General features: G+C 31.8%; 1 protein-coding gene across 1 annotated transcript in view; it reads left to right on the top strand.

Annotated features, from left to right (window-relative positions):
- LOC126738727 (odorant receptor Or2-like) overlaps positions 1–14,733 on the top strand; it is a 145,282-nt gene extending 130,549 nt beyond the window's left edge. The window contains exon 6 of the mRNA XM_050444165.1: positions 14,689–14,733. Within this exon, the coding sequence (XP_050300122.1) occupies positions 14,689–14,733 (45 nt within the window). The remainder of the gene's footprint in view (positions 1–14,688) is intronic.
- Positions 14,734–16,692: the final 1,959 nt, after the last annotated feature.

Raw genomic sequence — 16,692 nt, 5'->3', positions numbered from 1 at the left:
GAACCTACAGAAAAGGAAATCGCTAAGCAATGGTGAAAGAAACTTTGAGTAAATACACCGCAGTTTCAATATGAAACTCGATCGACAGAGCTAAGTAAAACAAAGGGAGGTAATAAATACTGTGGACATCAAAAGAACTGGAATAATCGATGCATTGCAAAATAAGCGTGATTTATAAGGCTTCTTTAAAATATTGTGAGCAGTTGCATTTAATCCTTCCAGTCTCATCATTATCATTACTTACTATGATAAAAACTCAAATTTTTTTATCTCTGAGTTTGTCTTCACCAGAAAAAGTACACCAGAAGGTATACTGGGAGCTTAGATGGTATACAGTAGCGTAACCTAAACCATGTTCGCTATAAGACTCATCAATTGACTAAAATATTATTTTACCTGGTTTTTACAACTAAGAAACTGAAAATATCGTTTTTGCCAAATGAAAATGAATATGAACAATATGTCTGATTATATACCAGTCATCTTAGCACTGGTAATCTCGGCCGCATTGAAGTCACTTTCTTTGTCTGTGTATCTTTACTTTTAACAAAATCGATGATCATTATGAAATCTATTTTTGGAATATTCTGTGATGTCGCTTTTACATATTCTGATAGTAATTTATTCGCCACGAATTAAAAACCGATAATATAGATAATATAGAAAATATCCTAAAACTCTTTATGCCATTTATTTGCTATAAGAAAGATTTTTGGTTTTTTATAATTTCTTTAAGCCATTTTTATTTTTTATGCAGCAGCCCAATTTCATAAAACCATGAAAAATAAAAAAACAATACCAACCCAGGCCGGTTCCGATGTTAAAAAGCAATAATAAAAACATAATAACCAGCGAGCACAAAGAGTTGAAAACATGCAAAGAGTACTTCAAAAAGCTGCTAAACATGAAACCCGAGGAAAAGCACACTGAAAATACATACCACATAGCAAACCTCCTTGTAGAAAAAAAATCTATAGAAGAAATATAAAAGGCAGTAAAAAAAAATTTAAAACTTAAAAGCGCCTGGGTCGGATAACATATTATTAGAACCATTAAACTATGGAAGTGAATCATTACAATAATTCAAAATTTACAAACTACAGGGAAATAATACACAGATTTGAATGTATTAAATATTAAAAAATATGGTTTGGTTTTAATTTTAAAATAGGTATTTGTAGGTAAGATATTAATTTGGAAATTAAGGTCTTCTAAAATATTTTATTTGTAAATATGTAATAAAAAAATGACAGACAAGTTTAGGGAAGTTTGAGATAAAAGTAAAGTAAAGAAAACACAAAATTTTTAATACTTTAATACATATATATAGGTATATATATATATATAAGAATAAACAAAGAGATAGGGAGATATAAACAGAGAGACAGAAACCCATCATTGTACAATGACCATCGTATTACAAGGGTAAATAATCATCAAAAAAAGCCGTCTTAGGGTATAGCAGATTAGAATTTAAAAAGTGTTTAATTGCCTTTAATAGAATTCATATATTTATTTCTTCAAAGCTTTTGATAAATTTGATTTTACGCATTAACCTATATTTATTTACTAATTAAACTTTAACATTGTGATGATGACTTATCCTTGTACTCAATGCATTAAATGTTATGGATAGTTAGTAATATATTTGTATGGTATGAATTACTTCAAATGCCTGTTAATATATATTTTTATTATACGACGTTTTTCCTCAAATGATTATTTTAGTAATCAGTGCACTGTTTCTTTTAACTTTCACTTTGTTTTTAAGAATAGTAAGAAGTTCAACCAGACCAGCCAGGTATGTACATACCAAATATTTAAATTTGTCAACGCACATTCGCGTTACAATAAGAATTTTTTTTTGCGATTTCCAAATTTTGTAGCTATTGGCGATATACCGTAAATAAATAAATAAACTTATGTGAAGATGTAAACACGTTAATTATTCTCCTTTGCCCTTCTTTTGTAGTTAAACTTGATTGGTTAAGTCTATTTAGTATTTTACTTAACTCTATCAAGTATTTTGATGGTTTAGGTTAGTTTATTGCAAATTATAGTTTATAAAATTTGTATATTTGCTAGCTATGACTAACATTCTCTTGAAATTGTTATCTTTAACAACAAAAACAATATAGAGAACTTCTAAGTATTTCCAAATTTGTCTATTGTGTGGTCCTGTGCAAAAAGATTATAACTAGAATATGTTTCAAAAAAGTATATGTGCATGAGTTACCTTCAATAATATTAATTTAAAGCCATTATATTTTAACGACAAATACTATAAATGACGCCTAAACTAATGATTAATATTAGGTTCAGATCTTGATTTATGATCCTGAATTTAGTCCTCAGTGACAACTATTTTATATTATTCTTTTATTTTTATAGTAACTTACTAACAGTTATCGTCATCAAAACGATCGGGTTTTTGTTATAATATTTTGGTAATAAAGTGACAGATTGTACTATAGTCTATATGGAAACATCAGTCAAACTTAAGCTGAATTAATTTTGTTAAGCAATCAGAAGTTTAAGCTCTGTTTTGAAAACTGATAGTCAGGAAATAAGAAAAAAATATTTTTTTTATTTTTATAAGACAGATTTAAATTGAAAATACCTATACTAAAATTGAATATACCTACTGTGCCTATAAAATCTAAACTTCAAGAAATGATCTGAAAAATTCCTAATATCTTAGTTTAATTTTTAGATCTCCAAAGAAGAGGATTACAAGTACCCAAAGGTCTAAAAGAGTGACTTAAATATTAAAAATTACAGTATTGCAAGAATTTGAGGTGAAAAGTTAAATATATATTTACTCATAAAATACTGCTGGTATGTAAACTATTATTTCATAATTTGCGCACCAGAATTAGGGTATTCGTTTGACTTGATTAAAAATGGTGGGATCTGATGGTAAAAGGTGCAAAACGGTGCCTACCTAGTAAAGTCTAAATTAAGTGATGAACACATTACTTTTACTCCTATAGGTATCACGTAAAATTAGGTAAAGTTGTCGCACATTATTGCTTTGCAAAACTTACAATTATTGTCAAAGTGTATTAAATTTGTGTACCTGTTAGGAAATACGCATATGGAAAGGTGTGAAAGTAGTAGGAGAAGTAAGGGTGGAGGAGCTAGAGCTCGGCAAGTAGGCCTGGACAGTCCTTTTTCGCCAACCACAGGATCACCCACCCCTACGTCTCCACTCCCAATGCGCGGTCTTCACTGAGTCGGCTCATCCTTTTAATAAAGGCTTGCACGTTATCCCAGTCCAGATCTTTAAGATCTTCCCGTTGGAGTGTCGTTGCTTCGAACATTTTCCTTCTCAGGCGACTCCACCTATCACAGATACCTAGTATGTGGTATGAAGTTTCCTCCCCTGTACCGCAATTCAGACAGAGTGGGCTTTCTCTTATACCAAGAAGGTGTAGATGCCTGTTTAGACTGTTGTGCCCGGTCAGGATTCCCACCAAGTCTTTGATACTTTGTCGGGTCTTTATTAGCAGTCGCCTTGCTTTAGAGCCGTCATGATCTGGTATCATTTCCTTGGCCTGTCCACATCCTTCTGTTCTTCTCCAATTCTTCCTTGTTTTTTCACAGGCCCAATTATAAAGTGCCTGGGAGATTTGTTTTTTGCTAAGACCGAGACAACTTTCGGGGCCTACGAAGGGGTTAACGAAACCTTGTCTTGCTAGTTCGTCGGCCCGCTCATTGCCCTCGACACCTGGGTGTCCTGGGACCCACCTCAGTCTCACTACCCTATGTGCTGCAAGCCTTTCCAATGCGTCTCTGCATTCCTGGACTAGCGCTGAGCTGGCCCTGGGTCTCTGAAAAAGGTGTGAAAAGTCTGACTCTTGTGAGTCACTTTATAGCAGTTTATTAGAAAGCACTACCTGTCGCACTCATATAGCTATAAAATATACTATTTTTTTCCAAAGAAACATATCAATAAATTAACTTTAAAATCACAATAATCCCTTAATTAAATAAATGAAATAGATAAAGGCAAATTATGCTATGAATAAAGTATTAGAAATAAATATGTGAATATTCCCAGCTGTTGTTTTCGCAAACTTATTTAAAAATAATTATTTTTTATGATTCATTAGTTACTTACATTATTTTTTAATAGTAATGTTTTAGTAATTTCTTTTAAATTGAATGGCAAAATACATCGATACTTTTCGAACCATACTATGAATACCAATTTTTAATCATAATGCAGCTGTGCCTTCTCCATCAATTAAATTTCAATTATTTATCAAATGTTTGCTTTAAATACTGTGCACTTGGTGTTCTAACTTTAAAAGCAGTGATCAACATGTATGAGTCAAATAACTTAGTATTGGTCGGTTGGCCCAGAAAAGTTCTGATCTTCGCAGGTTTTTGGAATTTCCCAATTTCCGAAAACGTTGCCTTAACATTTTGCTTTTACATCTACTCTATGTTTATGTGATTCGGAATGTTATTTTTCTTTTTTGCGTTAGTGGCAGAACTGATTCGTTTATTTGTCCAACACTATGAAATGGTTTATATAACTTCAAGTTTTGGTGTGGTAGTAAATGCCGGAAAAATTTCCGCCAAAGTGATTATTTTTTTGAAGTATGATGTTTTGTCATTATTTAAAGATATTATGGAAAAGGAAAAGGATGTGTGGGCTTCTAACTGTAAAGAAATAATTAAAATGTATTGGAAAAAGATCTGGTTTTGCAGGATTTGTACCCTTCTCATTGGAACCAGTACTATGCTGACTATTGCTTTATTAGTAATACTAGGTAGGTAGTACAACAATTGATAACGATTTGGTAAAGCCTTAGCTTATAAGAGAAATTTAAGAAATTTAGTCCATTACTTTCCCAAATAATAATATGCGCTTATCATGAATTTGATTCTAGCACACTCAATTTTTGAAGTTTCTTTAAATAATTTTTTATCGTCATATGCTAAAATATATAATCTTTATGCAGTTGATGATTTTATCTCTTTCTTGAGGTACTTTCAGTTAGTCTTTAAAGGATACCATATTACACTTATCTTATTCTCAATATATTATACATCAAATTAATAATACCTCTACTGGATACAAAACGACAAAATTGCCAAACTGCAATCTCATCGATCTACGACCAGCTGATACCATATACTTTAAAGCCTTAGACACATCCTGCAGAATACAGCAGATGTCAATTTAGATGTCAATATAAAATAATATATGTCACGTCATCCTGATCGACGTCTGTCAGAGCTATCAGTTTTTATTTTATTTTTCGGTCGGTTTTATATTCTCGGGGCCGGGTTAATAGGTTTTTTGCTTTTTCTGATTTTTATTTAATTTTCATACATTACATAGTCTTTAACCATCTTAAAACTGCCTGATTTTTGTTTGATAATATAAGTGTTTTTTTTTGTCTAAAGTTTTTGGCTTTTATTATTGGACCGAACCGCGTATTGTGTACGACGGGTAGTTTTACATTAATACGCACCCGACAATATATATTAGCGATCAATTTTTGAATAATTTGCTTCTCATGAAATTTATCTATTTAGTAAAGTCGCTTATTTTTTTTTTGAGCCACTGACATTTTTTAGAAGACTTTTGTGTATTTCTAACTCATAATAAAACCATTTCTTTTAACAAGAAAATTAGTTTTAGGCTAAATGCATTAAAGAACTTATTAATAAATTTAAAAGTATAAAAAAAATATTTATTAGGTATTAGTGCCCATTAAATTGGCAAGATTTTCCTTAAAGTTAAATATCTATATACATCGATATATTTTAATTCCCCAGTTATATAATTTTTTTTTAAATTTAGGTGCAATAGGGACGCTAAAAATAAAAGAATACAACCAGCAAAACAATGCAACTCTGGAATCACATTTAATGTATCAGACCATTATCCCTTTAAATAGATTAGAACATATTCGGTCGCTTTTTATAATACAGGCACTCTGGTTCTGGATGGGATTAACCTATAATACGACTACACATGTCGTGTTTATAACTATTCTGACATATGCGGCTGCTCAACTTGAAATTTTACAAATTAGGATCCGAAATTATGTTGGTCCAGAGTTCAGTGAAAAATCTGGTGAAGAGGAAATACAAGAAAAGATCCAGGATTTAAAGAAACTTATTTTAGATCATAAGTATATTATAGGGTAATTTCCATATTAGTATTATAATATTATTTAGCTAATAAGTTTATTTTTAAGTTATATTGAACATTTTAATAGCTCGGCCAAATATATAATATTAATGGAATTTGTTCTAAGTTCATTAGATTTGGCATCAGCATCTGCATCCTTAATAAAGGTAAACAATAATACAATAAGAGTAAAAATAATGTTTGAGATATTTTTTAGATGAACAGCTCAGAAATGGGATGGTTGTTATTATTTGCGACGCTTTTGTCTTTGCAAATTTTCCTTCTAGGGTGGACATGTAATGAAATCGTCATTCAGGTCTATACTGTATTATTTTACATACTTCTTTAGGTTATTAGTGGAAGTAATTTTTTATTATTTAATAATGTTATTTTAGAGCATGGCTATCGGAAGTGCTATGTACGAAAGCAAGTGGTATCTGTTGAATAAAGAGGCCAAGCAATTAAGCCAAATTGTCATTGCTAGGGCTCAAAAGCCCATAAGAATGACTATTGGACCATTTGGGCCTATGACAAATGAATCAGCTGTTATGGTACGTATGTATTTGATTTTACTGCATATTTACTATTTTGTTTTAATACCTTCGCTAAAGGGTCTTAATTATATATAAAAATTATTTAAACTAGCCAATGTAAAATAATACATCAGTTTTCTTATTAAGAAGCTTTTTAATTTATTAGATGATCACTACATAGAAATCAGCATACCCACATGAAAGGCAAGTCGACAGAAACCACACCTCACTCGAGTAAGGCTAAAAAAGCTATAGAGGATAAAAAAATGTCTCTAGATCTTTTTTTTGACTTGAAAGCATTTAATAAGGCAAAAACGGATACCATCTGCCACGACCTCCTGACCAGGGGTACCTCGTTCACCTGGCTCGGTGGGTCAAAATGACGATGGGAGACTAGAAAATCAGTACTACACTAGAACATTATCGTGTCGAGACCAGGGTGAAGGATGGTTGCTCACAAGGCAGTTGTTTTTCGCCACACCTCTAGCGTCTTGCGATGGACAGTCTCCTCAGTAAGCTGAAACTTGAAGGATTCTATGCACAAGGATACGCGGACGATGGACTAGTGATGATTACGGGTAAATTCGTGAACAATCTGTAAGCGAATGCAAGCCGCGTGTAGGATGGTGATGTCAGGAGACAGGGCTGTCGGTCAATCCAGAGAATACCAAGCTCATTCTCTTTACTAAGAGAGGCTTCAGACATCCCAGTATATATTAGACTCGCCTTACATTGGGGCAGCAGATCAAATACTTTGAAGTTATTTTAGATAGTAATCTCACGTTTACAACTCTCATAGGGCAGGCAAGGTTAAATAAGGCAACAGCTCTAATATGGAAATAACAACAAACTATAGGTTTAAGATGGTGTGTAAAATATCATGTTCTTTAGTGACTTTATACTGCAGTCATTCGATCGAGGATCTCATACGGATCCGTGTTATGGTGGCCAGCGGAATTAAAAGTCACCAACGCCCAAAAAGTGGCAAGACTGACTGTTTGAGAATTATTGGAGTCATGAAAACAAGATCTGCGGTACCTCTAAATATTCTTCTTAAGCAACCGGAATTCCAAATCTGGATAGCAAGGTAGGCTATGACGGCGGATAAGAGGATGAAGGATAGCAGCGAATAACGCAATATTCACTTAGGGCATAGCTATATAACCAATGCTTTAAGGATATGTAACACCATAGCAACTCTAACATTCAGATATAAGTCATGGATGGAAGGCACTAATTTAGCCGGAGCCATAATGTACAGAGATTCTAACCGGACATAACTGTCTAAACAAGCATTGTCGATATTGCGGTACAGGGGAGGAAACTTCATACGACGTATTAAGAGTTTGCGATTGGTGGAGTCGCCTGAGAAAGAAAATTATTGGAGCAGCCACTCTCCAACAGAAAGATCTTAAAGATCTAGCCTGGAGCAACATGCAAGCCTTTAATAAGTGGACGGACTCTGTGTATACCGTGCATTGGGAGCGGAGGCGTAAGGGTGGGTGATTTTTAGGTTGGGTGAAAAGGGACTTTTGGGTTTACTTGTCAATCTATAGAATCACTAACTCTTATTAGTTCTACTACCAATATTATCTATTTCTTAGGAATATAATTACGTATGCCTGGGAGCTAAGTGACATCTAATTTCATCCCTGGCAGCAACAATACCATGCTGAATGTGTGTGTAAACCAAGTGAGGCAATAATTTTTATAGCTACAGTCCCTGGATTGAGTTGTCTTTATCTATCTTGTGGATATCTCGCGTGGCCATATTAAAAATAAGAATAAACTAAAATGTCTTCATTCAGAGAGGTCATTTTGCAAATTATTAAAAGGAAAACTTGCCATTTTTTAATCCACCGAAGCACAAGAAAAAAGTTAGTTATACAGATGCACTGATAAGCCAAAAGACTAAATAACAAAATACTAAATAACACAACAGTCATACGGCTGCAAGCCAGCCGACAAAGATATTACTTCCATTTTGAATGGTTGTCTTCTTGTTACCGTTGAACTTAATAGTGTAGACAAAATTTAAACTTTGGCCAATCAAAAAGAAGATGGAAAATCCAATCGTGGAATGGATTATGAGATTCGTAAAATTAAAGCAGCTTTGCTATTATTGTGATTAATTGGTCCCTCAGAAGAACTCCAAAGAAGGTCCTAAATCTAATATAAAATTTCAAAATAAAAGTATTTTTGATAAAACATCTAGGATGAGCGTTCTTGAAATATTGACAAGGAGAGATGCAAACATTTTTTGAGCGACACTGCAGTTGGATAATAACAATTTTATCGGTATATTTACTCTTTAAAATTTTGCAAGAGTGATGTATTGAAAGAACTCGTCCATCATCTCAAAGAGACCGTCGTAAATAGAGAAAAAATAAAAACTCCAAGTCTCAAAACAAGTTGTTTTGAGTCATGTCAATTGAATCATGAAGTTTAAAATTGCTCTACTTACTATGCATTCAAGGAAGCTAGTGCAAGACATAAATCCGTTTGGGAGCACTGCAGCTCCTTCATGAAACTCACAGGCGTTATTAGAACGAGAATTCGCAGTGCAGTCCTGCCGGTACGATCGACCTTTGTATAATTTATTAGAATGCCAGACGACTTCGGTCAAAAACTAAACTGTTTTTCAACGCACAGTTGCGATATTATTGCGGATACTAAATGATGGAAATTTTTCGTAGGAACTATCTCTCAATAAATATTTGGTATACCATTGTAATCATAACTACGCAGACAAAGAGAGTTGGTATTTTGCCCATGAAGCAAACAATATTTCGACTACATTACGAATGTTGTCGAGATTGTAAGAATTAGGTTGATTTTTGAGTTCTCTATTTTATTTATTATTTAAATATATTTACCCCCTCCCTCTCCAGCTCAACCCTTTATTGTTTATTCGACTAAGAATTCTGTTGAATTAACCAACAGTTTAAAAAATTTGATTATCCCTTTTGGATTTAAACTTATTTCTTGTTGTAAAAAATATTTTTCTCAGCATCCCTCCTAAAGAGTGTGAGTTAGTGATAACTCTCTTATTAAAAAAAAATAGTTGAAGGTAGACTTAGAGATTGTCTCGCGGTATATAACAGGTATATGGATGACATTTTTTTAGTCTGGAATAGCAGGGGGGAGGAAGTTTTGTAAATTCCTCATACCCAAACATTGCATTTACCATCGAAAAAAAAAGAGATGGTTCTTTGTCTTTTCTTGACCTTCTAATTAAGAAATGCAACATTTAACTTATTTTGGAAATGTAACGTAAGCCCACTACCGATAATGTAATTCAGTACTTTTTAAATTCTCCCTACTATTAAAAATTTGCCTTCTTCAATTCACTTTTCTATAGGCTGTGGAATATCCCCTTGTCAAAAAAGGCTTTCGTTAAGGAACTGAATATTATAAAACATATTGCTCTTAACAACGGATTTTCCCTTCACCTAATAGATAAAATTTATGACAAATTTTTAAATAGATATAAATTGACCTACAATATAGTTCATAATAAGAACACAAAAAGTTCCTTTAGATCCCTGTCCTTTTTTAATTCAATCTCCTTAAATTTAGCTAGATTCTTTAAGTCTGTAAATGTCAAAATTGCTTTTAAGACGGTCAATACAAAGGACCAATTGGTCAGTGAAGAGCATTTTTTAAAGTACTACAACGCAGTATACATTAGCCAATCTGTTAGAAAAATCTCTACACGAATTAAAGAACATGTAGCGTTTTTTGAAAAATATAAAAATACCAAATCAGCGTTTGTTAACCATTTGCTGGCCTCTACACATAATTTTTCTCCAGAGTTGGGAGCCTAAGTGTTTCATGAATGCCCTAAAGGTAAGAAACTTGACCTGCAGAAAATAAAAATTACAAAAGCAAAAAAGAGTCCTGTTCTCTGTTTCTCTGTAGTCGGGGAGTGCCCAGCACTCACGCGCGCCAGGTTCAAATACTTGGGTAACATTTTCAGTGTACCGAGCGACTTTAAGTCCTTCAGACCAGAGAGCCTTATTGGTTTCTCTAAGGCCGTTGGGCTCTGGTAACCCCCGGTGGGGCATGACGGGTCCATCAGGAGACCTATATGCACAACTGCCTTAGCAGCCCACTGTTTCGTCAATTCAATTCAATTCAATTCAAGGTAAGCTCCTTACCACAAATTATATTTGATCAAAAAAGAAACTTGTTAATAATTGTTAACACTCAGGGTCAATCTATTTGCCGATATCTTTTACCGTTCTTACACTACTAATATTACCGCTAAATATTATTGTTAAAATTCAAAATCCTAAAAATTTTCTTTAATCTGGCATTAAAACCAGAATGTTTTTCCGGACATTTGGAAGTTAATTAACATAATTCCAGTACATAAATAAAATGATAATAAGCTCAGTGAGAACTATCGGTCTAATATAATAGTCAACGACTTTTCTAAATATAATGCGTTCTTCATTCCGCTTTATGTCCTTTAATGGGAGATCTTAAAGATTAGCATCAGAATGGATATATGAATGGCAGATCTACAAATATAAATTTAATATGTCTTAAAGAACATATCGGTGTCAATAAATGGCAGTTTGCAAGTTGACATTGTCTATACGGATTTTTCGCCGGCTTTTGACCAACTGGATTCTTCTCAATCTTGACCAAAACTGCGGTTTTTATTTTCTTTTAATTAGCTTTTTTATGTTTTACCTTACCGGTCTTTATTAGTATGTGGAATGTTATAATGGTAATTTGGCCCAGATAGTTGCAACATTTTTTTTAACGCGGTTATACATGGTATATCAGAACAGCTCATTATGAATAGATATATGCAGATGATACAAGATTCTATTATGGCGTATTTTAGATTGTATAAAAGTGCAAGATAATATTACATTCTTTAATACATGGTGTAGACATAAGAATCTGCTCGTTAATGCTGCCAAATATAAAGTTAATTCTTATTAAAAAAAAATGAATAGAATATAAAACTGTGCTGAGAGCAACGGAAAGAATTTGATAGTGCCCTTTTTTTCAGCTACATGTCCAGGACATTAAAATTCGGAGTTTACCTAATGCTAGGTTTTGTCTTTAGGAATGCACAGATAAGAGAATAATATCTTTAGTCTGAAAATTTTGTATTTCTCTTATGTGGGATCAGTGTTGGAGTATTAGCTTCGACAGTGTGGTCACCATACTATCGGAATCAGATGAATGAACTAGAAAATGTTCAGCGTAGATTTCTTAAGGTTATTATTAGACAAAGTGAACCCAGAAAGGTTTTTCACACCGACACCTTCTAGATAACTTTAAAACAATAAAGTTGATTGACCCGCCTTACTGTAGCATTTAAATCTTAATGCGCTCTGCATATTGTCTGGAAATTTTTGCTTTTACCTTTCTAGACCTAGAACGAATATTTGTAAATTTTCTTCAATACACAGAGCGTGTAGTATTTTTAATTCTGTTTAGGATCATGTGATATATTCAACTGCAGTCCGAAATTCCAAAATTATACTTTTTTTAGATAGTAATCATAAAATTTATTTTTTCTTTGATTGCTATATCAATATAGCTAACTATTACAATTTTTCTTTCAGTTATTCTAAAACATGCCATATAGGTCTTTAGTTTTTTGTGGTTTGTGCTTTGCCCTCTTGCTTAAGAAAAGTCCTTCTGCCTTCCTTCTCTTTCGACTAATTTATTAACCTACAATCGTTATATAAAGGATTTTGTCCTTCTAGGGTTTAACTTCTACTAAATATCTTTAGTATATGAATCACCTTCTTTTCTTTTAAGAGTTTCATTATTTTAGCAATTTCAGCATTAAAGAATAGAATAATATTGTATAAAAATATTTTATTATATTTTTGTCATATTTTATATTTGCTACTTTTTTAATTTAGATAATTAATGGTACAAAAATTAACGTCCCTCCAATAGATATGACATAAGCCAATTTTAGTTTATTTATGCTGTGTGTTTTTTTTTTGGTTTTACTTAGTGGTTGTGCTGCGTATTTTAATGTATAACGATTGCATCTGTGGTGTATGTATGATGGAGATGTCACTAGGTTTTAGTTGTTACGTAAACCTCTAATGTAAATTTGCCTTGAAAAGAACGTAAATAAACGTCAAAACGTCGGCTAATTTCAAATCTTGAGGTTTGATTTCTGTCCTTAACCCACTATACTTCACTTCTACATTTAGATAATTAATTTTTTATACCTTAGTAATTTTACTTAAATTTCACTTTCACAAAATCTTATTAAGGCCTATTAATTCCTTCCGTCCTTATGGCGTATTAGAAAAATTGTATATTATTTTGCTGTTTAGCTTATATTTGACCAAAGAGGGATATATTTTCTTACTTACATAATTTTGGATTTAGAAATAGAAAAAAATCAGCGCTTAACTGCAAAATTCATACTATATAATTTCATATTCAAAATAGTTATTTTATTTTTACCTGGTGTTCAATCTAATCTACTCATCTATAAATTTTGAGATAAAACAGTTTAAGAATGATACTGACAATCTTTAATGAACGTTAGTAATTTAAACATTTTTAATACTAATCTAATTGAAGCCTGATCCAAGTGTTCATTTGCATCTCATTTGCCCCTTTAAAAAAAACAATATTAAAAATAAGTTATTCTTTTTTAATAACTTAAAATCTAAAAATAATTACTAGATTTAATAAAATTGAGTGGCTTTTAATCTAGCATTTATTCGACAATACAAGGTAAATAACATCCACGACCATTCTGCCTACTAATAAAGAAGTGCCATAAGCTGTAGACTTAGTTATCAGATAATTATTTTAACATATTTTATATAAATATCGCTACAATGTTTAAATATACCACTTAAATGTATCGTAAATGTACTATACGTTAAGTCTCATTTCAGTTTAAAGAATGTGACGCTCGTTAATATTCAGCTTATTATTATTATTATTATTATTCACGTGTGCCAAATATTAATTTTTATCTTGCCTATATCTTCATTAATTATAATAATAATTCGAATTTTCTGTCACATCATAGTATTCAAATAGCTATGTCCCCTAGGTATTTCACCTTTCGCTGTAATTCAATGGCATGCTTTAGTTTAGACGTATTAAAGTTTCCTGAGATCATAAGTAATTCTTAGTGATTTATATATACGATTACTTATAAACACTGCAGCTTCTTCGTTCTTCATGAACTTTCTGTACTCTGCATTATCCGCAACCATATGAATATTAACGGCTGTAGTACTTAGCGTACACTTTTATAAAGGGAAAAGCATTTTTATTAGGATATATGGAAATATCCAGTACATGAAGTCAAAAGTTTGATGGTGCTTGTTGAATACCTCCTCTATAACTAAGAAAATTGTAACATCAACCACGTTATTTTTCAGTGATCATCATTTTCGGTAATGAATGCAATGTTGTTTTGAGCTGGATTTACTAATTTGTCTCTTTGCTAACCATACTGAACATCTAACATTGCATTCTGATCTTGGATCCTCCCTCATATGCTCATTAGCCTTATTTCGTAATTTGCACATAGTTAGAACAGTTAAAGATTCTAATATCGCATTTTTGTAAGAAAAAAAGTCGTTTGAAGAAATTTCATCATTCACAGTAACACTTCTGTGAATGATGAAATTGAATGAATGAAGTTGAATTACTTACTTACAATTACTATTGTAAGTAAGTAATTCAAGATACTTACTTACAAGACACATTATTACATAGATGGTACCTTATCTACAGAATCGTATTTATAGATGCTTTATTTTTAATTTAGCTTCCTTAAATAGTTATCTAAACTCAAATTTATTGCATTTTGGAAACTTATTCAAACTTGTTTTATACTTTTCTTAATTTAAAATTGTTTTTTAATATTTAGGAAAATTATAAATCAAAATGTCACAATTATATATTATTATGCTTTTTAAGACAAATTATTTTATAAGAATCTGTAGAAGTTAATTAGTTTTAAATTATTTCTGTTTTTAGGTTATAAAAGCGGCCTATTCCTACATTAGTCTCATAAGAAGATAAGAGATTCACTTGATTAAAAATTATTAGTCATTTCAATTATGAATAGGTAGTAAAAAATTATGTTATTTACAGAAATTGTAATGAAATAATGTCACTTAGTCAATTTCGCAAAATAAAAATTTCACTTTGTTTAGACTGCCTTTATGGTTTTATTTATGGCTAATATTTCAATAAAATAATGTTATCTTAGGTTATGCACCATTTTTGAAACCATTTTAACTTCAGTTAAGTACTATCCACGAAATGGTGTAAAAATTGCTTCTAGAATTCAGTTATTAGGAAAATTAGATAAATGGATCTTTCAAGGCAAAGTACCGCGAGGTAGATTTCTTCAACCTATTAAAAATTTAGCTGCAAAATGAATAATATGTTAAAGAGGCAAATTGAACACTCATGTTGTTCCAAACGGATTACCGCATCCTGATTCTATTAAGTCACTTTAATTTAAATCTCGGAATTCTTATGTTTAGTTTAAAAAGTATATCTAAAAACCCAAATAGGTATACTATATCCATATTAAATCAAAATACAACTTTAAAATCAAAATTAATAGATAAAAATGCTTAAATTGTGTCTTAAATTTAACTTAAATACGAGTTTTAATTAAATTAGCTCAATAGCAAGGATAACAATGGACAATCTAATTTAAATACTAACAAAATTCATATCTTAAATAAACCTAGAATTAAATCACACCAATGACAAAAAAGTTAGTAAAATATAACCTTACAAAATCATTTCTAACCAACCAGCCTCTGATCTTAAAAAACTAATAAGACTTTTCTTTATGACTTAAGAATAGCTCACTTATATCAATAACCTTAACAAAAACATTTTGTTCATCAAGTTCAAAAAGATAAAAATAGGCAAACTTGCGTTGTAAGACCATATGATCGTATCTTGACAAAAAGCTTTGATAGCGGTTTTAAAGACTTAATTCTAAAAATGATCTATCAAAGTACGGCCAAGAGAAATCTTTTAGGAAGCCCAAAAGATAAAATGCAGACCAATGAAAAGTAAATGATCTAGGAATTTAATTAGGGCATTTAAGAAGTACATAGGGCAAACAAGGAGATCATTTAATTTCTTTAATTTAATGATAACAGGGATAAAGACCCAATCCCTTATAGTCAATTGTATAGTTTATTTAGTCTTTAAACTTGTTTGAGCTATGCTTTATTAAATTATTTACTCTATTAGCTACATCTTTAGTATACAGATCGTGTTTTCGTTCGTTACTTATAGGAAACCGCATAGAGGCGAAATTTTGCAACTTCGCGCGTGTACGAGTGCCGCGACAGAGCACCGCCCCGGCCGGCCCGAGGACGGGATTAGTAAACATCTGACTGGGATTTCGTGGGAGCTGCGTCATTTGGCGGCAAAATGTCCCAAAATATTACGCGAAAATCCAGGCATTTTTAAAATATTTATTCTAATGCGGGTTTTACAGACATGACAATGTGTAAAACGCGCATAGAATTGTAATCTTAAAATGTTTAATATGCTGTGTTTTGCATAATGAAAATTAAAACGTTATTCTAATAAAAAATAAAATATCAACTCTGATAAAAATATAATAAAAATCAGAAATAAAACTCTAATAAACAAACTTAACAAAATATCATATTTTAAATAAAAGGCTCAAATAAACCGCCTTCTTTCGCTAAACAAAAACTTAACCTATCGTAAAAGCTATTTCGCACCTCCAAAAGAGTTTCAGGCAAAATGAAATTGGCACCTTCGACAATTTTATTTCGCAACTCCTCTAAATTTGTTGGCCTACTAAATTCATGCTTGTAAATGGTCTGCTTAAGGTTACCCCACAGATAAAATTCATTTGGAGACAAATCTGGAGATCTAGGAGGCGATTTAATTTCGCCAGTCCCACTAATAAGGCGGTTAGGAAAAGTATTTGTTAAAAATTATTTTACCCTAGCCGCGTTATGAGCAGGACAGCCA

This window comes from Anthonomus grandis, chromosome 7 (genome assembly GCF_022605725.1).
Source record: "Anthonomus grandis grandis chromosome 7, icAntGran1.3, whole genome shotgun sequence".
Classification (NCBI taxonomy): domain Eukaryota; kingdom Metazoa; phylum Arthropoda; class Insecta; order Coleoptera; family Curculionidae; genus Anthonomus; species Anthonomus grandis.
This window is presented reverse-complemented; position numbering and strand designations above follow the sequence as displayed.